Source organism: Equus asinus, chromosome 1 (assembly GCF_041296235.1).
Source record: "Equus asinus isolate D_3611 breed Donkey chromosome 1, EquAss-T2T_v2, whole genome shotgun sequence".
Classification (NCBI taxonomy): Eukaryota; Metazoa; Chordata; class Mammalia; order Perissodactyla; family Equidae; genus Equus; species Equus asinus.
Genome location: NC_091790.1, coordinates 36,346,985 through 36,368,770, shown reverse-complemented (window position 1 = coordinate 36,368,770; position 21,786 = coordinate 36,346,985). Strand labels below are relative to the sequence as shown.

Genomic DNA, 21,786 nt, shown 5'->3' with positions numbered 1-21,786 from the left:
AATGAATCAACAGAGCACTCCAATGGGGTCAATTGAAAATCAAGGAAAAGAATAATGTAACCATAAAAACATTTTAATGATATTGCACACAATACTGATTTTGAATGCATAAGCCAGACAATATTAATACATAATTCCACCTATAAAGTGTTGCCCGGTATCGGTCAAGACCTCTTAGCTCAGCATTTTGTGTGAATTTAATTTTAATAGAGTCACAGAGCAATGATAGATTTGTCCTGGGGCCAAATAGCATTGGATGAAATATAAGAAGGGAGTTCTTAAAAGCTAGACATGGATTATAAACGTAATGTGTGAGCAGGTCACCTTAATTTGGCTGATTTGCATGTCCATGGCAGATGACGAAGTTTCCAGAGCACTGAGTTCTTTTTCTTTCTCAGTAATCCAGACGGACAGGGTCTCAAAATTATTGCCAAAATGATCCCACTTGTTTTTCACCATTTCCATGGTTTTAATACTAAAATTAACCAAATTAAGTAAATAAAATACAGTATCTTAATAGAGAATAATACATTTTCCTTTAAATCACGAGGTGAAGACATTTGTGACCAAGTTGAAGTTGAAACTATTGGCAAAGGAAAAAAGCACACTTGATCTGAGTAGCCAGTCAGGCCTCAAGTCTTTCTATCTCCTCTGAGATTGAACATTTAACGAGGTAGCATGTACGCTATGTTATAAATGGAACTGTGCTTCAAATAAAATATTGCTGGGTCCAAATGGGTTTGAATCCATGTACAATCTAGGTAAACTCTGCATGTGATCAGTAGTTACCAGGATTTATTTTAGTAATTTGCCCACATGGATTCCGGTGGTCTTTGTGGTCATGGTCCTCTTGTTCATAGAGGAGAGATACTACAATGGTGCTTTATACCCAAAGATCTTTATGAAATGCATCTTTAAATCAATATAGAGCTTGTAATCTGAATCCCACGCTGCCTTGCAGGAACTGTACCAACTGTTAGAGTTAAGCCTGCAATCCATAATCTATAACCATTTCAGCTCTTCTTAGATGTCTGTACAGTTGATTCCAAAGGACTTTTATAAATTCTTGTACCTGAGCACCCTCATTACTTTTAGACAACTTGGGTGTTATTTGTAACCAATCTATTGAACAAATTTCAACTATAGATTCCCAGTTTGTATGAGCTAAGCACATATAACCATGTACTTATGGCTTTCAGTTTAGAAAAAGACTAAGTAACCAACAGTATATCATTGAACTGATAAGTCTTCGGGTTAAAAAAAAAGTGAATTTCCCTGTTTACCAAAAGGCACTTGAAGACATGAAGAAAAATACAATGGCATCATTGATTGTCAAATTAAGTAATATTGCAGTCTCAAATATATACCCTGGATGTGCCTAATGCTTTCATCAGTAAGATAATGCAAGCTATGTTATATCACAAGTCTTTACATGAAATAAAGATTCAAATGGATATTCCTAGTAAAAGTAGCTTCCTTTCTAATAAACTTCAAGTTTTACTATTTCCATACCTTGCTGGATAATATTTAATATAAAATTCTCAAAGTTTTAAGTCATAATTTGCTTTCAATAAGTTATTTGACAAATTTTAAAGTTTAGGCAAATGTACAATGTTAATTTCAAGGTGTTAGTATTAAAAACAAATTTTACATTTCAAAACCCATCTTAGAAATTGTCCTTTACCTTAAGAGTAATATATATTGGCGATTTGCCTCTAAATAACCTTTAAAATAGAAATGTTCGGCCATATTATTTTGAGGAACATTGGCCAAATTCTCATATGTTTATCTCCTCCAAATTATTTTGTGTGTATATTTTGTACATAACAGGCTACCACAGGCCAAACTATTCTTTCTTTTTAGATAAACAAACATTAAGTGTTTAAAAATAAAACAGATTTTCGAAGTTGATTTTTGGAAATAGTATATCAATCAGTTACAATCTGAATATAGAGGCACTATAAAGGAGCTCTCTGAGCTTCTTGAAATGGGAGACACTTGGCTTATCTCCTATGTTTTTAGGCCTAGAATCTACATAACCAAAATATCTCCCCTTCTCTCTAATTGGTGACAGCAGAATAATTCAGTAAAAAAATTATTTTAAATATTGGTTCTTTTTTTGAGATTTCCTCTCCAATATACCAAGGCCACAGAATATAATAGATATGGCTTTCTCATGAACAGAATCAATTTACAATGCCAAAACCACATCCCTTATATTTTTCTGCTCTGTTATAGAGGTTGGTTTCTGGATTGGTGATACTTTCTTTTGAACTGTGAGTTGCTTCCTCAAAACATGCTGAAATACACAGACACTTTGAGAGTTTCAAAGAATGTTTTGAACACAATAGACAGGAAAGGCTGTAGGAAACTTTATCTCAGAGAAGAAAGTTTAGGACTTGTCAAGCACATACTCTTCTTCAAGCGTGCCTTCTAATTTTTTGACTTGCTCTCTGACTGATTTGGCCTGCTGTTGAAGCAGCTGCTTATTCTTGGGCCCAAGTGGTATCTCTGAAGCTTCCTTCACAAGATTCTCAGCCTGGACTGCAATGCCTTCAGTTCGTTTAGAGAACTCCTAGAAAAAGATATTATAATTGTTAAGAAGGCATCTTCTATTCAACTCTGCCCTCCATTAAATTGCATATACTGCAGTCTCCCCCAGAATAGATGGATAGATGAATAGATGATTCAAACATGTATGAATACTGGCATATAATATTCTTAGCAATAAAATGGACTTATTTTCATCATGACCAAAATAGACACTTTGCTAAGTTATTTTCATTTTATATACACAACCAGACCTTCAGAGTTGGATAACTACCTTTGTACTTACCCAACAATTCTAACAAAAATGTTTTTTCCATTGTTTTCCTGGTTTAGGTTTACTGTTTGCAATTCTAAGCTACAGTACAATAATTAACTTATCCACAAATATATCAGTCTATTATAGGCCAGTTCGGGCAATGATCAATAGTGATTGATTTTTTTCAATCATAAATATAATAGATTTCTAGGCCAATGAATATAAATATTTATTTAGTTGAAGAATATCTTAGTCAACACAGAATATCACTGATCTGTAAAGAAACATTTTGTTAACTGACTCTCTGGAAAAAAAACAATCTGATCTTAATGCTTACCAGCATTAAGTATGCATATACTATAATGATGGAAAGAAGGTAAGATTGAACTGGTCAAATCTGGACTAGAATCTTGGATTTGCTAATTACTAGCTTTTTCACTCTGTAAATTACTTTTTAGGCTCTTTCATGTAAAATGCAGATAGTAATTCCTTTCTTATAATTTTACTGTTAGCATTACATTAGCAATTTCATTTTTAAGTGTCTGGCACTCTGGCAGTTGCCTATTTTTTTTTAATGTTTTTCACATAAAATTGAGGACAACATGCTTTATAAACTTCATGCACGGATTTTCAATAATAGTGAACTATTTTAATTAGAAAATAAACATGTTTGAGGCAATGGTAAATTGTAGTTCTCTGAATCTTGTCAGGTAGATATACTGAATACTGAATAAGGAAAGATAAACCGAGACATAACCTTGAGTGAAAACAATTAACTTGGTGTCTCATTTCTTCTCATGTAGGGAATCTCACAGGAGGTTTAAATTTTGATCACAAACTCCTCTCTCCTAAATAGATAATGTAGAAATCTGATGTAAATAATTTTTAAAAATCAGACTTCTGATAGCCACATTTTCCCAAAGAGCAACGCCCAGATTTATTACATAATGCCGCATGAAGACAAAGTCCTCTTGGAAAGATCGATGTTACTTTGGAGAAGTACCTTGCAACTTAGAATAAAAATGAGTAAGTACAGCTTCATTATGGTACAGAGATTTATAACATCCTAAAATACAGTATTTGCTAATGTCACAACACTAAATTCTGTTGCTAAGCGCCCCCACTGTCACTATATATGAACTTGCAGTCACTGCAGATTCAATTGTGAAGACTGAATCACAGCAAAGTCTCTCCAGAACCCATGAAGAGAATCTGAGGTGTGAAATAAAGCGCTTTCCACACCCCTCCTAGTGTTTCTCAGAACCCAGGAAAATACGCGGAGAAAGTAGAGTTATATTTGAAAATGCTTATATACAGTCAAACTAAGAGCCTTTTGTGGGAGCCCTGGATGAGCAAAGCACAGTGTAGTGGAATCCAAAGAGCAGAATGATGTTGATCAAAACCAAACTAAACAAAAGTAGAGTAACGTTGTAAGGCCTTGTCTCTAAATTCTAAGAAGACATGTAAGTGGCAGCAGGATGCAGGAGGAAACAGTGGACTTTTGTCACCAAATAGGTCTGGAGTTGAAATCAGGCTCTCTGCTTCACTAGCTGTGTGACCGTCAGCCACATAACTCCGAATTTTCATTTCCTCATCAGTAAAGCTCTGTTGTGAAGATTAAACATGATATTTCTATGAACAGCCTATCACACACTGGCAGACAGAGAGGACTCAAGTTCCTTAGGGCAAACATGCAATGGCTACAACTGCAATGAAGGCTGTATTAACAATGTCAAGTGATCGAAGAAGTGAAGAACAATTTTTCTAGATTACACGTGCTTGTGCAGCAGCATACGTAAACAATTAGTAAAGCAGCTCAGTTTTGTAATGAAAATATAATGTAGTGGCTAAGAGTGTGGGCTCTGGGATTTGATTCCTAACCTCACCAGTTGGTAACCCCGAGATCTTGGATAAATTCATTAACAACTTTGTATCTTATATTCCTCCTTGATACAGTAGGATTGATAATGGTACCTATTTCTTAGGATCGTCTTGGGGATTAAAGGAGATGGTAAACACCAAGTGATTAGATCAGCATACAAGTTCAATAATTGTCAGCTCACATTATTAAATCAAACCCAAAGCATGCAAGATTATTGCTAAGGAGAATTCTAATAATAAGACTAAAGAGGTCACATTTGTTTCATCTACAGCTGATAAACGCATTCAAAGGGATCAGAGCCACAGGGTGTCAGAAACCTGGATGGAACCTGGGTGGAACACCCATATGATAATTAACCCAATAAAGAGGTTTGTATTTATAAAAGACACCTGGTATATTTTTAATATATAAAATAATTAATATCAAAAATTTAAGTTAAAAATGTTATGTTTAAATGGATGCTGAAAATCAGCCTTTCAGAATTGAAAGATTCTGTGGCCGTACAAAACTTCAAACTCCTCAGTGAGTTAAAAATAGGAGAAATAATAAAAATTAGCAGTATGAGAGACAGAGAAGCCTTTTACTGGTGAGAAAACAGAAGCACAAGGGTTTACTCGCTAAAGGCTACGGAAGGATGAATACAACAGTTTCCTTTCTTACACATTGGCTAACACACTTCTGTGCTAATTCAGTCTTTCTACAAACCCAAAATACATGCACTAGGAACTAGAAAAATGTGTACAGCTCCTCTTAATGCTTTGTACAAGTTTATTGGTCTGCTCTGAGTGTCCAAGGCATTTGAGTTTACCAAGGCTTGAGCTCACCAAATGACATCTACTATGGACATCTCTTGGACGTCCCCCTGGAGCCTCGAACAGGTACATCCAAACCTGAGTTGGTCATCTTTCCCCACTAACAGCTACTCCTTCAAGTTCCCATCTCGCTCCCACTGTCTTGTCAGGCTCGGATCCTTGGGTATCACCTTCTTTTCCTTCACTGTCTGTCTCTTGCATCTGTCCCCATTGCCATCCCCATTACCCTAACTCATGTCCATATTAATGCACACATGCAATAACTTTCTAATTGGATCTCATGACTCTAGTCTTTCACCCTTTCAATTTCCCACACCTGCTACAAACTCATCTCCCAAAAGTAAGCTCTGATCACATGACTCTCTTTCTTACAAACCGTTAAGGGCTCCATGTTGCTGAGAGAGTAATGCTTTAGGCCTTCAAAGGGTCTTTGAGATGTGGCCCAACTTTCCTTAATAACTTCACTTCCATTTTCCTGATTTACAACATAGAACCCCATATCTAACACTTTTAACTTTCATGCCATCTCCCATTACAGAAATGCTTATTTTTTGCCCCAAACTCTGATTTTCTGTCTTATCTGCCCTTCAAGATTCAGTTAAAAATATCACTGCCTTCAGAAAGATTTTTTTTAGTGGATTCATCTCTTAGGGAACTCACTGTTTCCCACTTTAATGAAAACTTTCTCTTAGTTCTTGATATTTAAATCTTATTTATGTTTTCACTTCCCAGAGAAACCTGACCAGTGTGTTGAAGAGTGGATCACAAATAAGCGATAAGTATTGATTAAATGAATAATTATAATAATTAACAGTAACAAGGGAGTAGAAACACGGTTTTCTTCTGAATAATGAATACCAAGGGCCTCTATGGTCTTACTAACATACCTTTGTCTGTTCTAGTTCTGAAGACAAGCTTTCCAAACTGCTGAAACTCAAGAAGCGCTCGTGGCTGGAACCTGTTTGAAAAAGGTATCTGACCACTGTCTCTTTGTTTGTTTCAAATCTCTCCCATTTTCTTAACGTGAGCTAAATTTGAAAAAATAAATAACATATCACGTTATGAATGACCAAAGAGTGTCACAAAATATTGTCACATTTCCATTCATTTGTTAGGCTGTCAACTTCCAGTTAAATCTCAGTTCAAATTTCACAGTTACACTGAATAAAGATGATCCTAATGTCTTCTATAAGAATTTCCCTTTCAAGTTTCCATTCAACCACAAAAAGGGGACGTGTGGACTAGGACTCTTGAGTTTTCTATCAGCTGTGAAGTCCTATGAATCTAAGGACATTACTTAAAATGTAGATGAAGGAGAAAGGAAAAGAAAGTCTCTCAATTTCTCTCAAAAGAAGAAATGATGAAAGGAAAAGAGAGAAGGTGGAGTGGGCAGTGAGCAGATGGCAAAAACTGAAACACTTTTTTAGGGTAATGTGTCAAGATCACAATAAAGGTTTGGCTGCTGGGCTGCCTGGAAAAGTAAGGTGACCCAAGGCAAATTTCTGGATTCAGACAAATGTGGATCAAAATGCTGGCTTTATAATTAATCATTGCTCTGTGACTTTGGGTAAAATCCTCAAACTCTTTCTTTTTAAGCATCCACACTTGCAAAATGTGCTAATTACAGTACCCATCCAATAAGGCTGATGTGATGATTAAAAGAGATAACTCATGCAAATATTTAACGCAATGCCAGAGCATCAGGGGCGGAAGCAAACGATTGCTTCCCCTAGTAGAAGATGTAATGGGTGACCCGGAAGTTAACACAGGCCTTGACTTCCGGTCTCCTACCTGGATGCGGCGTTCCTGCTTCTCCCTGCTGTGCTCCATGCTGTCCAGGGTGCTCTCCAGCTTCTGCAGCTCTTCTTGGGCCTGGCTGGGCAACCCGCCTTCCCCCTGCCGAGCCTGTGCGAGCTGCTGCTGCACATCCTGCTTCTTTGCAGAGATCCTCTTTGTCTTTTGCTAGAAGCATTTGTTCCACAGATGGATATAAATATTACTCTCTAAGCAGCTAAGCCGTGACATAAACACCCACACTTTAATAGAGGTACAGAAAAGTGGACCTCACGCAGCAAGGGCCCAAGCTGTATTTTAAAGTTAACACAGTTAAAATGGCAATGGGGACTCTATGTTAGTCAAAGATGGGCATTATTTATAAATATTTTATGTTTTCAATGATAAACAACATAATTAATTTGGTCTTGGTGTTTTCATTGTGTGCAAATTTAGACAACATTTAGCATTTGTGCAATACTCCCAGAGGAATTTGGCAGAACTATTTATTTGACATGATTCTCCTTAAAGAATTATTTTCTGCCTAAAACACAAACTCTAAACTCCAATTTTTTTTAATCATTTAGGCGGTAAAAATGTTAATATTAAGATATTTAATTCCTGGATATATTCAGAATGATTAATCTGTTGAGCTATTTGGGGAAAGTAATGTTTTAAAATAAACTTTTTATTGAAGCATAAAGTACAAACAGAATGGTATGCAAATCTCAAGTGTACAGCTCATGAATTTTCACAAAATAAACACATGCATATAACCAAGCACCTGGTCCAAGAAATGTGAAAAATTTTAAAACGTTAATGTAAATACCTATAATCTCATATTTCTCTGACTTAAAGTAAATTGAAACCCAAACACCACTTTCACAATGACTGAGAACAATGCAACACTATGCATTTTTTTGTCCTCACAGCCTTTTTATAATTATTAAGTAAGTCGATAAAGTCTAGAGGCTGCTATTTGTACGCTTTTAATGCAACCTCCATTTTTCTGTATTATTATATGCAAAATTAGCTAGCATCTTGCTATACATTGTTAGCTAGAATTTTGTCATTAAAATATTTGATTTGAATCATACTTCCACTTATATTGAGTTTGACAAGTAAAGTTGATTAAAATTGTTTATTATCTATATATGCACTAGAACTTCCTTACTTCCATTTCCAATCCTTTCTAAGAGCATACTCTTCAGAAAGGTCCGGTAATTCATGGAAGTTATAATTTTCCAGACTGAGATGAATTCAAAGTTGTTAAATGAAGAACAAGATTGTAACATGACAAAAGAATAGCGATCTCAAATATGGAGCAATTTGTTTATCTGTGCTTTCCTTCTCTGTTATAAAAAGAACAATTTTGCAAGTTTTATGAAGGTTTTTATGGCTAAATCAACTTGCCCTCCACAACATTCCTTGAACTTTTTGATTTCACCAAATCTCTCGGGCTGAGAATTTCTCTTGCAGGATCTTCTGAAATATTTAATATTTAACAGAACAGAAGTACCAAGTTCTTTTAACCATTCAACTGGATCCCCTCATAAGGCCCCTTCCTTCTTCCTCAACTTGGTGGATACACTCTTCACGTCTCTGGTTCCGTCGGTAACTAGCCAGCTTTGCACAAACGCGCTGGAGTAAAGAGACACTCTACCTGGTGATGAAGGAGCAACTGCTGCGCTTCGAACAGACTTTCAGCGTCCAAGATCTTCTCGGCTTGTTCCTGGACTTCTTTAGAGCCAGAAATTAACTCTTCAAGGGAACTTTGGACTATTTCTCTGTACTGGACACAGTCCCCAAAGTTGCTTACCATCTTTTCAACCTAGATTTTCATGAAAGAATTGTAAATCATGTGCTCATATAATCTTAAATATTTTAAGAATATGTGTGAAGTCTTTCTCAACAACTTGAAATATATACACAGATCTAACTTTTATTCTTTCATATATTTTTGAGGCTTATTTAATTATTATTAAACTGCATAGTCACTTATGGGCATCGCAAGCCTCATTTGATACATAAATGGTGATAAATTAAAAACGATAAACGTGTTATAAGAAAGCTGAGCCCATCTTATTTAAAGTAAATAAGGAAAAAGTCTGCGGAGAGGAAAAAGAAGGAAAGAATACAATTGTTGAAAATGCACTTTAAACATTTCTACATAAATATCACTATAATTTCTAATTTTGTGGTTCTTTAGTGGATTCTTTTCCTTGTCACTTTCCTGAAATTTTAGCATTTTCGTCTAATTTCTGCTTTCTCTATTTTAGAGTCACCAGCATCTTTTGTTTTCAAAGTCTATCTCTCTCCATCTTCACTAAGATCCTCATTTACACGTTATATCATTTGACTTCCACAGAATTCTCCCAGTTTCTCCTTCTCGTATCTGATCTTTCTCTTTGACCTTCTTCTGCTCTGAGTTCACCCAAGGTAACTTGGAGTATGCTCTTCTCCCAATAAACAGCAATAAGACCCTATGAAAACCACCATCTCCAGATCTGTCAATCACAGCTCTGTTGAGAGAAGTGACTCTTCATTATATATTGTCAATCTACCCACAGCCTTTTATCCTCCACTGGACAATTGCAAATGCTTTTGTGTTCAGCATTAAATACTAAATGGATTATAATCAAAGGATGGACTGGATGTATCAAGCCACCTTTTCATATAAATCTTTACACGAACAGAATGTTTTTCTCCATTCCTCTCTTTTGGCTTTCATTAAGTGATTAAGTAACAAACTAGAGTATTATTATACATTATACAGAAGTTTAAGGTAGATGAGTGTACAAATAATTGTCTCTATTTGTTAGAGGTAGAATGTTGTTACAAGTCCCATGGGCAGTATTGTGAGAGCACTTGGAAGATAAAGCAAATAAATGGTAAAAATGTTAGGGAGACTAATAATTTCTAATTTTAAAGGCTGCTAATGTGTTTTTTGTGTGTGTGTGTAAAACACAATATAAGTTAATCTATCAATGTGACTAAGACTATTTGTTAGGTCTTGGGCCAAAGATACCTGCATATATATTTACTTTTTAAATTATTATCCTTATTTTTACCCTTACCTTCTTGACCAAAGAAGGTGTAGAGAAGAATAACGTCAACATTTTACTTAAAGTATGGTGACAACTAACTAAACTTGAGTATTGCTGTGAAACTTGGATGATCAAAGAATTGAAATAGCTTATGTTCCAAAATTTGATTAATCCTATTGCTATTTTCAATTTGTCAACAATTGTTTTCTATATCAAAACAACAGTTTTCTACATCAAAATTCTCACATAAAACTAAAATCGTGAGCAGTCGGAGTATTTTTGGCTTCTGTCAAATCACCACTAGAGTCTCCAGCAGATCTACATGGATTAAAAATGTATGAAAGGCTAACTGACAATCAAACTGTGAGATTTGGACATCTAGAGAGAATTCTAGATCTTCAGAATCAGGGAACTTTAAATCATCCAATAGTATCAATTTTACTCGCAATTTTAGAAACGCTTTCAAGAAACACTGATAACTATCTATTCTACTCTACATTCTCACATTATCTCCCCATCCACAAACTCATTAGACTTGTATGACAGCCTGGTCAGTAAAAATATTCTTGCCAAGGGTAGAAGGGCCCCTACTAGAAATGAAATAGATGGGTTTATATATTTCAATCTACAAAGGAATATAAACATTGAAATGTACATCAAGAAGTTTAAAATGAATAGATCTTACCTAAAAGAGATTTTACTGGCCTGTTGACAAAACATGGAATATCTTATTATTGCTAGCTATCAGACTATTTACTCTGTTCCGGGCACTATACTGTTTCACAAACATTATTGCATTTAACCCTTGACAGCACCTTTGGGAGTATTTTTAGCCCTGTTTTACTAGTAGGGAAATCAAGGCCCAGAGATATTAAATGACAAGCTAAAGGTTACATAGGGAGTGGGGTATCAGAGTTGAACTCTAATTCTGGGTTTTTTTGGCTCTCAACTCTGTGTTCTTAACCTCCATGATATACCTTAAACTGACGGAGAAATAATACTTTTAGTAAGAGTAACAAGTTTGGGTCTGATAAGCTTTGTACTTTAGATAAAGTTCATTAACCTGTACTAACAAACCCAATGATGGCATAGACCCCAATTCAAGCATCTCCTCGTCTTCCCCACCAGTCGTCATAGAAATATCTTAACCATTTTGCTTCAACTACACTTTCTTTACAAAATTACTTGTTAAACTACAACCAAAAGAAAAAGAACTTTCCAGATTTCTCACCCAGAACTGTGTACTTAGAGTGTGAGTAAATGGTATACCTCTGACAACAAAGTTACAAAAGCCTTGAAGGAACTAGACAATTTTGCCAGCTCATCTCCTTGCTTCTGGGCTTCGTTCTCAGAAGAAACTTCAATCAAAATTTTAAGCCTGGATTTCAGCCAGTTGAGAATCTCGCCTTTTTTGGAAATGTCATTTCTGATCTCCTAGAATGAAAGAATACTTTTGATGAATAAAACACAACTGTGAATCATAGTCTTCCAGCAAGAAAGAACTCAGTCTAAGAAAGTTTGTAAGGTGGTGGTAGGGGAGCCAGACATTCACTCACCAAGAGAATGCCTGCTTGTTTTGCTTTTTGTTCCCATATTTTAGCATAGTCTATAAGTGTCAGAAAGAAATGTTCCCCCAAGCCAACACCTGATGTGTAAAATCCATACTATCTATACCAAAAAGTTACCTTCATAAATCCATGGTTAGATATTTACGATATTCTCTTTATCACAACAAAGATGCTTCTAAAGGTACTGCAGAAGAATATGTGATACCAAAATTGGGAATTGTAACATATACTTTGTTACCTTACTTTCTGTGAGCTGGAAGGAACATAGTTCTTTTTTAAAAAAGAACGAGAGAGTCCTTTTTTTATTTAGCTGATTTCTTTTATTGAAGAGTTTACTTGTGGAATATTATTATGGATGCCCTAAAGATTTATTTTAACTTCATTCACTTATATTTTATGCCTCGTTATTGTTAGTTTCTGAAAGTCAATGCCCCAGATAGTAAGATACACAAATAAGAGCACAGCCCTAATCCAGGAAGTGAGGGCTTACTGGGAAGATCATGCCAGAAAGACTCAGGGGCCTTGATCCTGGTAGGGCTGCTGACCGAGGGAATGGTGACTAGGGCAGCCTCTCCCTCCCACCTCTGCTCTGGGTCACATGAGGGCAGTGGTCTCCAACCACGTGTACTGCTACAGAGGGTTTTACAGGGCAAATGCACACCAGTGGAAAACAGTTGGTTCTGGAAGCAAGTGGCCTTTTTATTCTAAGCGAATATTTGTTTTGACTCTAACAGCAACTCATAGCAAATATAGATATCCTTCCATAGGTATGGCAACTCATAGCAAATATAGATATCCTTCCATAGGTATGATATTTTTGAGCACCTCTAGCATTGAAGGGGATTATAAATTTAACAGAAAAAAATGGAACTCAGAGGATAGGAATAGAAGGGAAATATATTCTCATTAACAGCAACTATGTGACTTACAAGGATTCAAAATGCTGAAAGATAAAGAATTTTCATAATAGTGTGTGTCTATAAAACCAAGAGCAATGCTAAGAGGGAGAGCGTTGCTGTGTGCCATTCACGGAAGGCAAACTGGGTTCAGGCCTCACGTTCTGTCCCCCTGGCTGTACCCATGCTCACAGGGGCTGATCCAATCCAGGCTGAATGTGACATCAAAATGGTGCTTAGAGACATTGCCCAATTCCCTCATTTTCTGTGACCTGGCTTTTGAATGGCTGGAAATGTAGAAAAACCTATAGCGTCTTTGTTTTCCATGACACTTCTTAAATCTTTGCTGTGTTGTAGGCCCATGCATGCAATTTTCCTCCCAGGATTCCCCATTAGCTAAAGATGCATTAGAGGCACCACTGAGCACGAACACATCTAAGCGCTAACAATGATTCAACAGAACAGAAACCCTACAGTTCTCCACAGTAACCTGAGGAGACTTATTTTTAAGACAATTTTCAGGCACTTAGTTTTTTATAGAAAAAAGAAAAGGCACCAGTTAGATTGTCTATCATTGTTTTTTTATTAATGGAAATTTTCCAGGAACAAAAAATGGCCCATAACTTACTTCTACAGCATGTTTAATGTCTCCATGGTTGGCAGTATCAATGGCCTCACTCTTAATCTCCTTCAACTGTGTCTCCTTTGCAGATATCCAAGATGAGAACTCAGAAATTCTGAAATAACACAGGCATTTTCTTATTAAAGGGAGAAAATATCCCAATGGTTAGAATCCATTTTCTATTTTGAATTTATTCATGGGAATTTGACAATCAACTGAGCAGCAAATTGATGAACACATTTTCTGGAAACTATTCCTTTAAGAGGAAGCTCAGGGCAGGGCTGGCTGCCTCTGTGCTCAGTCACTTGGAGGAAGGAGAGAGTGTAGCAGTGAACTCAGCTGAGGAAAAGATGTGTCCCAGGGCCTGATCACCTGGGAGTAAGGAAGGTACCACTTGATGTCCAGCCTCACGCGACTCCCTAGAGTGACACAGTACCCCAAGGAGGCAGAAGTCCCCGTTGGGGACATGAGGAAATTGGGGAGAAAGGGATTGTCTGATTCTACTTCAAAGAGATAACCTGAGTCACTTGGAAATAAAGTGCTTTACCCTGTTTCTGACTGAAACACACTCTTTTTATTAAATGAAGATTTTTGTACAAGAGCCTGGGCAAGATCGTACAATCTGATTGTCTTTATTGTGTAAGATGAAACATACGTCATTTCTCGTTTTGAGATTATCTCTAAATTAACAGAATTCACAGAGACTAGATCCTCCTCTGGGGACAATTCCAACCCTACCTGCCAGTGTAGTCCTTCCACTTGTCCGGGTCCTCCACGAGCTTCGCATAGGTGCTGTCAATGGCAGCTCTGAGCTCTTTGAGTGTCACGTGGCAAGTCTCGGGGGTGTTCCTTACAGGGTCCCGGACTGGGAGCTTCAGACACAGTTCTTCAATGAGCTGTAACCTTTTCTCACAGAGGTGATGAGGACCTTTGTCACTGAAGAAAATCTAATGAGCAATAAACGTTTATATAATCCCTGTGGGAATCCATACAATACTTTTACATCTTCATAGAAGATTCCCATTTAGTTTTAGCAGTATAAACTAATTTGGCTATTTAGTGTTTTCAGACTCAAATGAAAGCATCAGTTACATCCTTGCAGTAACAATGTGACTTTGCATGACTGCACTGAGTTATGTGAGACCTACCCTGTGCTCTTTAAGGATCTTTTCGCTGCCTTCCTGGGGCACCAGCTTGGTCTCTCGATCCAGCTCGGTTCTGCACTCTTCCACTGAAGCTAAGAACCTATTCTTCTCCACATCAATCTTCAGATGAAGCAAATGATATGGGGCTTCTCCTTGAAGATCCTACATTCCATAGGAAGATTTGGAAAAATATGATACCATTCCTGATTATGTACATTTCCAACTGAAGGGGCGGAAACCATAAAATAGTTGCTTTAGGGTCCATATAATTTAATTACTATTGTCTGCCCCTGGCTGTTGTGCTGTGTACTTTTCCAAGTACTGGGACTGCAGCGAATCCTTTCAGCCTGCCGTGGGTCAGGCGTTTCCACAGAGATTAGTCCACCTAATTTTTACAACAGCCCCGCACAATATTAATGTTCTATTTTAAAGATGAGACCATTGAGGCTCAGGGTAAGTAGAAAACCTAGATTTTAATCTAGATTTAAATCACACACTGATCCCACATACCCTTTCCCCAGCAGGTCTCCCTTTTGAGTTTGTCAACAGCCCTGTGAGCTAAGAAGGACAAATAATACACTCACTACACAAAGGGGGAACTCAAGGAAAACTTGTTAGTAAAAAAAGGCAGGATTAACTGGCCCACAGCTCTGACCACCTGCCATGACCCCTTTTCCTTAGAGCATATATTGAGAAAACGCAAACAGCACGAATCTTTTCATGTTCTTTTTTTTTTTTTATAAAAGATTTTATTTTTTCCTTTTTCTCCCCAAAGCCCCCCGGTACATAGTTGTATATTCTTCGTTGTGGGTCCTTCTAGTTGTGGCATGTGGGACGCTGCCTCAGCATGGTCTGATGAGCAGTGCCATGTCCGTGCCCAGGATTCAAACCAACGAAACACTGGGCCACCTGCAGCGGAGCGCGCGAACTTAACCACTCGGCCACGGGGCCAGCCCCTTCATGTTCTTTTTTGATATAAGCATAAGCTTCACCATTACCCTTAGTCCTACAGTTTAATTTTAGCCAACTTGTGTCCTACAGCATTTAAAAGGTTGCCTTTAAAATAAAATACTAAGATAACTGATGAGAAAAATGAGTTGGGGCTATGGAAAGACTAGGACAGATTATGTTCTAGAGAGCATAATGTGTGTGTGTTTAAAATAAAATACAGCCTTCAATTATAGTCTCTATTCCAAATACATTTATGATATGTTAAGCCTCAAAGATACTTTAGAAAGCTCAGATTTCTTCAAGAATCTTTTTTTTTTTTTGCAGGGAAGGAGTCATCCTGAGCTAACATCTGTTGCCAATCTTCCACTTTTTTTAATTCCCAAAGCCCCAGGGAATGGTTGTATATCCTAGTTGTAAGACCTTCTAGTTCTTATATGTGGGACACTGCCACAGCATGGCTACCGACAGATGGGTGGTGTGGTTCTGTGAACCGGAAATGAACCCAGGCCGCCAAAGCAGTGAGAGCACTGAACTTTAACCACTAGCCATGAGGGATGGCATGAGAATCTCTTTTTTCAATTTTCAAATTTAGCAAGTAAAAAAGATATTTCTTTAACTGTGCTTGTCCTACGCATAGGGCTGATTTTTTTAGCCTATGTTACTGAGATTAAAGAAAAAAAATCCATGAGGCTGGCCCCATGGCACAGTGGTTGAGTTTGGTGCATTCTGCTTTGGCGGCCTGGGTTCGCAGTTTCGGATCCTGGGCACAGATTCACAGATTCACTCTTTTCCACTCTCCAAGTGGGCCCACTTCTCTCTTTCAAAGCTTTCATAAATATATTACTTGTACCTTTTTGGACTTATTGTATATTACACTTTCATTATTTGCAACCAATCATCTCCCTGGCTGGACTCTAAGCTCTGGGGAAGAAGATTATGCTTTGCTCATCTTTGAATCCTTAATTAATAAATGTTTTTATTCATATTTCTTAGGTCATAACAATCCAAACCAGATGATAAAATCTTTGAAAAGAGCAAATATATATATGTGTGTGTATATTACATACAATTATATATATTTATAAACATATATTAATTTTAATTAAAATATTATACATTTATATATTATCTAATATATTTTTATATTAGTATATATTTTATAATATATATTTTATTATATAAAACTTATGAATATTTCTTATAATTGCAGTAGTATACCTAACATAATTTACTCAGATGAGAAGAGTTTACTAAATGTTGCTGAATAGCTAAATGCCTTTATCATTCCTGTCCCCCAAAATATTTAGGAAAAGAAAAAGAATACTCAAGTAATATGATAAAATTTATGCTACTAAAAGAAGAGGAAAAACGAAACTCTATCATATTTTATTCAGTTTTCTTTTTAAGAGTAAGGGCTTACTGTTGTCCCTTACATTTATTTATTTATTTATTTATTTACTTATTTATTTTAAAGATATTTTTCCTTTTTTCTCCCCAAAGCCCCCCTGGTACACAGTTGTGTATATTTAGTTGTGGATCCTTCTAGTTGTGGCATGTGGGATGCCACCTCAGCATGGCTTAATGAGCCGTGCCATGTCCGTGCCCAGGATTCAAACCTGCGAAACCCTCAGCCCCGGAAGCAGAGTACGTGAACTTAACCACTGGGCCACTGGGCTGGCCCCTCAAGTTTTTTTTTTTTTAAAAGATTGGCAACTGAGTTAACAAATGTTACCAATCTTCTTTTTAATTTTTTTTTGGCATTTTCTCCCCAAATCCCCCCAGTACATAGTTGTATATTTTTAGTTGTGGGTCCTTCTAGTTGCGCCATGTGGGACGCTGCCTCAGCATGGCCTGATAAGTGGTGCCACATCCTCGCCCAGGATCCGAATCTTGAAACCCGGGGCCACAGAAGCAGAGCACTGGAACTTAACCACTCGGCCACAGGGCCGGCCCCTCAAGTTCAGTTATTTTAATGGGAAAAGTAGCTATGGTGACTTTCCATAAATTTCTAAATTTCTCTTACAATTGGACCTTAACACCCTCATGCTCTCTCCCAACATCCATGACATACAACGTTCCCTGTGTACAACTGTGTCTCGACTCACCTTCCACTGTTTATGCAGCTTTCTGACAGCTTCCTGCAGGCCCTGCTGTTCCTGCTCAGGGAGAATGTCGGTGAGCTCGTCACAAGCTTTCAGAAAAGCATTGAGCACCCTCTGATCCAGCTGACTGAAAAACTCCTGACAGGAGAGGAGGACAGTGGTTAAGAGTGTTGAGCAGAATAAAAGGCAACATCAGACGCTAGACAGTGAAGTAGTCATACCTCTAACAAGCCTCCTAGCCAGCTTTTGCCCTCTTCAAACCTTCTGGGCAACAACTATTTTTTTCATATGGAACTATAATTATCTATAGCTATAATTCAGAAGCTACCAAATCTGACATTCAACTAGTACGTTTTATTTTTTAGAAAAAAATCTTTACAGTTTTCAAATTTGGTAGAATGTTCTGGAAAGCCAATAGGAGATCCTAGAACCTTGATTCCATATTGATAGAGTTTTAGTTCCTCTTTGGTAAAGTCAGAAGAGCAGAGTTGAAGCCAGGACCAAGCCTCATAATTCCCCATTTCCTCATTGCACTATGTTCTAGGCCATGCTGGTTCCTTATGAGCCAATTCCACATTCACCCAAGTGCAAATGTGAACACACATGCTATGGACTGAATTGTGTCCCTACCACCCTCTGCCAAATTCATACGCTGAAGCCCTAACTCTGTTAGGAGATGTTGGCGATGCAACCTCTGAGAGGTGATTAAGTTCATACGAGGTCATGAGGATGAGACCCTCATGATGGAATTAGTGCCCTTATAAGAAGAGACATCAAAAATCTTGCTCTCTATCCATCTCTGCCATGTGAGGGCACAGTGAGAAGATGACCATCTACAAGCCAGTAAGAAAATCCTCACCAGAACCCAACCATGCTGGCACCCTGATCTCACACTTCTAGTCTCCAGAATTGCAAGAAAAATACATGCCTATTGCCGAAGTCACCCAGTCTATGTAATTTTTTTATGGCAGTCCGAAAAGATGAATACAACACATGTGCACATATATGCATGATGAAGTCTCACACAGTCTCAGGAGTGTGTATGCAGAGATATTTTGAAACCACAGTGATTCAAAACAGAAAGTGCCACACTGTAGAGGTGTACCAACTGGACGAGATGTTGGGGCATCATAGACACTAATCCTAAGTCCAGTCACTGCATTCATCATTTGAGGGTGTGGTTTATACAAATATCCACTGAAATTTCAGAAAACATTACTCAAAATAGGTGTTGTCAGAGGGCCCATCATCTCCATAGACCATTTAATAGATTACTAATATTCTCAATATTGATAGGATTTAAACGAGTATGATTAACAGGAAGATGGCTTCACAATAATGCGACAAGTGCGGATCAGCTACCAAAGTTCAAGTAACAATGGTATTTGTACTACGATATGGCAGATTTATAAAATGAGCACAAAGACTTTGCCATCCACCTAACATTATCTCCTAAAAAAGGGTATCTTGGTTATGTAAGAATATCTCAACTAAATAATGAATTGGTAACTTGGAGAGCCTGAATTATCTATCCTATGACTCTCTACCACTCCAGTGGCTTAACAATAGCTAATTGCAAGGCAGCTCATCAATTGCTCTTGAAGTCCTTTTTGGTGCCATTTATTTGGATCTCACACCTAAAAAGTTTCTGCCTTCCTAACTCACCTCTCACCTCTCTCCCCTCTCTCTCTCACTATTAGATCAGGAGGTTTTTTCTTTTGAGGAAAAGTAGCTCTGAGCCAACATCTGCCACCAATTCTCCTCTTTTTGCTGAGGAAGATTGGCCCTGAGCTAACATCTGTGCCCATCTTCCTCTATTTTATATGTGGGACACCTGCCACAGCATGGCTTCACACGTGGCATGTAGGTCCATGCCCGGGATCGGAACAGGTGAACCGGGCTGCTGAAGCAGAGCATGCAAACTTAACCGCTATGCCACCAGGCTGGCCCCCAGGATGCTCTTTTCATTTTTCATCCAAGATTGCCCGTCCATGTTCTCAGGTCAAGTGTCCCATAGGGGATGAACTCACAGTATGTCTCCTCAGGAGGTCTTCTGGATTCCCCTTTTCCTCCATGCCCTCCTGAGCCGTCCGCAGCACCTTCTCCAGCTCTGCTCGAGACTCCTCAAATTTCTTCATCAAGCGGCTGTTGGTTTCCACATGTTTCTTCCAATCTCCAGTTTTCTTTACCATATTCTCGATTTAGAAAATAATCATAATGTGATGCTGCTTTCTCATCTTTGAGAGTATCATTTTGTTAAAGTGTATGTTTCTTTAAAAAACACTTGAAAGGAATACATTTCAATTCCATGAGAATAATTAACGCTTTTTAATATTAATTAATATTAGAAAAATAAGAAATAAAATTATTGGTTTTCAAATACCAGTTTGCAAGAGTGAAACTATGAAATGTGATGAGTACATGCCTTCATTCTTTGTATTTTCCCAATTAGCATACATTTGGTCCTGTCTAAAATGTCCATAAGACATCTTGTCCTGGTCAAAAGGTCCTTGACATTTGGTCCTGTCCAAAATGTTCGTGAGCATATTTGGTCCTTATCAAATGTTTTGGACAGGACCAAATATCAAGGACTTTTTGGCGTGGACCAAATGTCTTATGGATGTTTTTGACAGGATCAAATAGTCCTGCAAATTTCAAGGACCTTTTGGCATGGACCAAATGTCTTATGGACATTTTGGACAAAACCAAACGTCCTGCGAGGATTTTTCCTTGCGCACATCTCTAAAGTGGGGAGAGAACTTACTTGAAAAGCAACATGAGCATCTGCAATCTGTCTCTGTAGCTTCTTCTGATCAAAATGCTTTAACACCTTGCTCAAGGTCACAAACTTTTGAACATTTTGACTGCCTTTCTCAATCTGTGTCATAGTTTTCTTACAGCTTTCTTGACAAGCTAACAGTTCCTACAAGGAAAGGAAACCCACAACAATAGTATTTAAAAGGGTGAGAAAGAGAGTGACCATTACAAAATAATTAGAAAAGCATTATATAGTTTTAGGCTTTTAGTCAGCAATAACTATTATCAAAATACAGAGAAGTATTTCTCTTCAGAAGAGCTCAATTTTCAGCAATCACTGAAGTCAGTGCTTTTTATATAAGGCATTTAAATGTCACACTGAGTTTTTGAGTTTGTTTTTTATATTTCATGCCCATCTTATTAACATCAAGAGAATGACAGAGAATCAAAATTGTGATTTGTGTAGTGCCTGCATTCCTCCTACCAACTACTAGGCCAACAGTTTATTGAAAGAACAATAATGAAGTCAATCTACCTATCAGGTTTTAATATGGATAAATAAATTTAGCACCAATGTACATTGCACTTTACTGAAAGAGTCAGACGCAGAAGATGATATACTATTTGTGTATCCTAAAATGTACAAAATTTGAATTCCTAAGGTTCACAACATATCGACCTCAATAATAAAATGGTGGACCCTGGATCCTAACCACAGAAGGCAGCAACCACAGGCCTGGGAAGATTTGCAACTGTCACACATTTGCAGGAAGAGAATCAATGCTGACTCATAGGTGCTTCCACCTCTGATCCGCAGCCCGGCATCAGAGCAATTTCTGCAGCTGATGGCACAGAAATTATCCAGTCCAGCCCGAGGTAGACAGTCATTTTTAGACTTGAATCCACACCATTTGCATTTCAACATCCTCAATAACTTTGGAAAAAAAATTTCAAACTGCTCATTTGGATACCAGTTTTGGTAATTTCAATGCAAATATTAAGAGCAGGGTTTTTGTTTTGTTTTGGCAAAACAGACTAAGGACATACTTTTTCCTTTTGAGGATTTAGGAGGTAAAAGAGTAACATACATTAGAAAGATATTAAAAATTATTAGTCTTTATTATTATTAAAATATACAATATTATTTTAATTGTGGAAGAATTCTTTAATGGCAATTTACAGCAATTTGTGAATGTAATAAATGGCACTATGACTCAAAATGAAAAACAACCTTTATCTCATATGTTTTAGAACACATTAGAAAAGGGTTGGGTGGTATAATCATTGTGGCTTTACTATCAATAATAATAATAATAATTGCTACTTGTTATAGAGTACCTATTTTATGCTATTATGTGCTAGTCGCATCATAGAATATCTAATGTAATCTCCCCAACAAGCTCTTAACTTAGGTATTATCACCTC

At 37.3% G+C, this 21,786-nt stretch overlaps 1 protein-coding gene across 24 annotated transcripts in view; it reads right to left on the bottom strand.

Annotated features, from left to right (window-relative positions):
- SYNE1 (spectrin repeat containing nuclear envelope protein 1) overlaps positions 1 to 21,786 on the bottom strand; it is a 445,076-nt gene that overhangs the window by 275,626 nt on the left and 147,664 nt on the right. For all 24 annotated transcript variants that reach the window (XM_070488115.1, XM_070487809.1, XM_044761490.2 and 21 more), the window contains 12 exons: positions 20,369 to 20,527; positions 19,635 to 19,799; positions 17,608 to 17,742; positions 14,555 to 14,713; positions 14,145 to 14,353; positions 13,413 to 13,521; positions 11,590 to 11,754; positions 8,937 to 9,104; positions 7,292 to 7,462; positions 6,388 to 6,528; positions 2,415 to 2,575; positions 325 to 475 (listed from right to left, as the gene is read on the bottom strand). In XM_070488115.1, the coding sequence (XP_070344216.1) occupies positions 325 to 475; positions 2,415 to 2,575; positions 6,388 to 6,528; positions 7,292 to 7,462; positions 8,937 to 9,104; positions 11,590 to 11,754; positions 13,413 to 13,521; positions 14,145 to 14,353; positions 14,555 to 14,713; positions 17,608 to 17,742; positions 19,635 to 19,799; positions 20,369 to 20,527 (1,893 nt within the window). The remainder of the gene's footprint in view (positions 1 to 324; positions 476 to 2,414; positions 2,576 to 6,387; positions 6,529 to 7,291; positions 7,463 to 8,936; positions 9,105 to 11,589; positions 11,755 to 13,412; positions 13,522 to 14,144; positions 14,354 to 14,554; positions 14,714 to 17,607; positions 17,743 to 19,634; positions 19,800 to 20,368; positions 20,528 to 21,786) is intronic.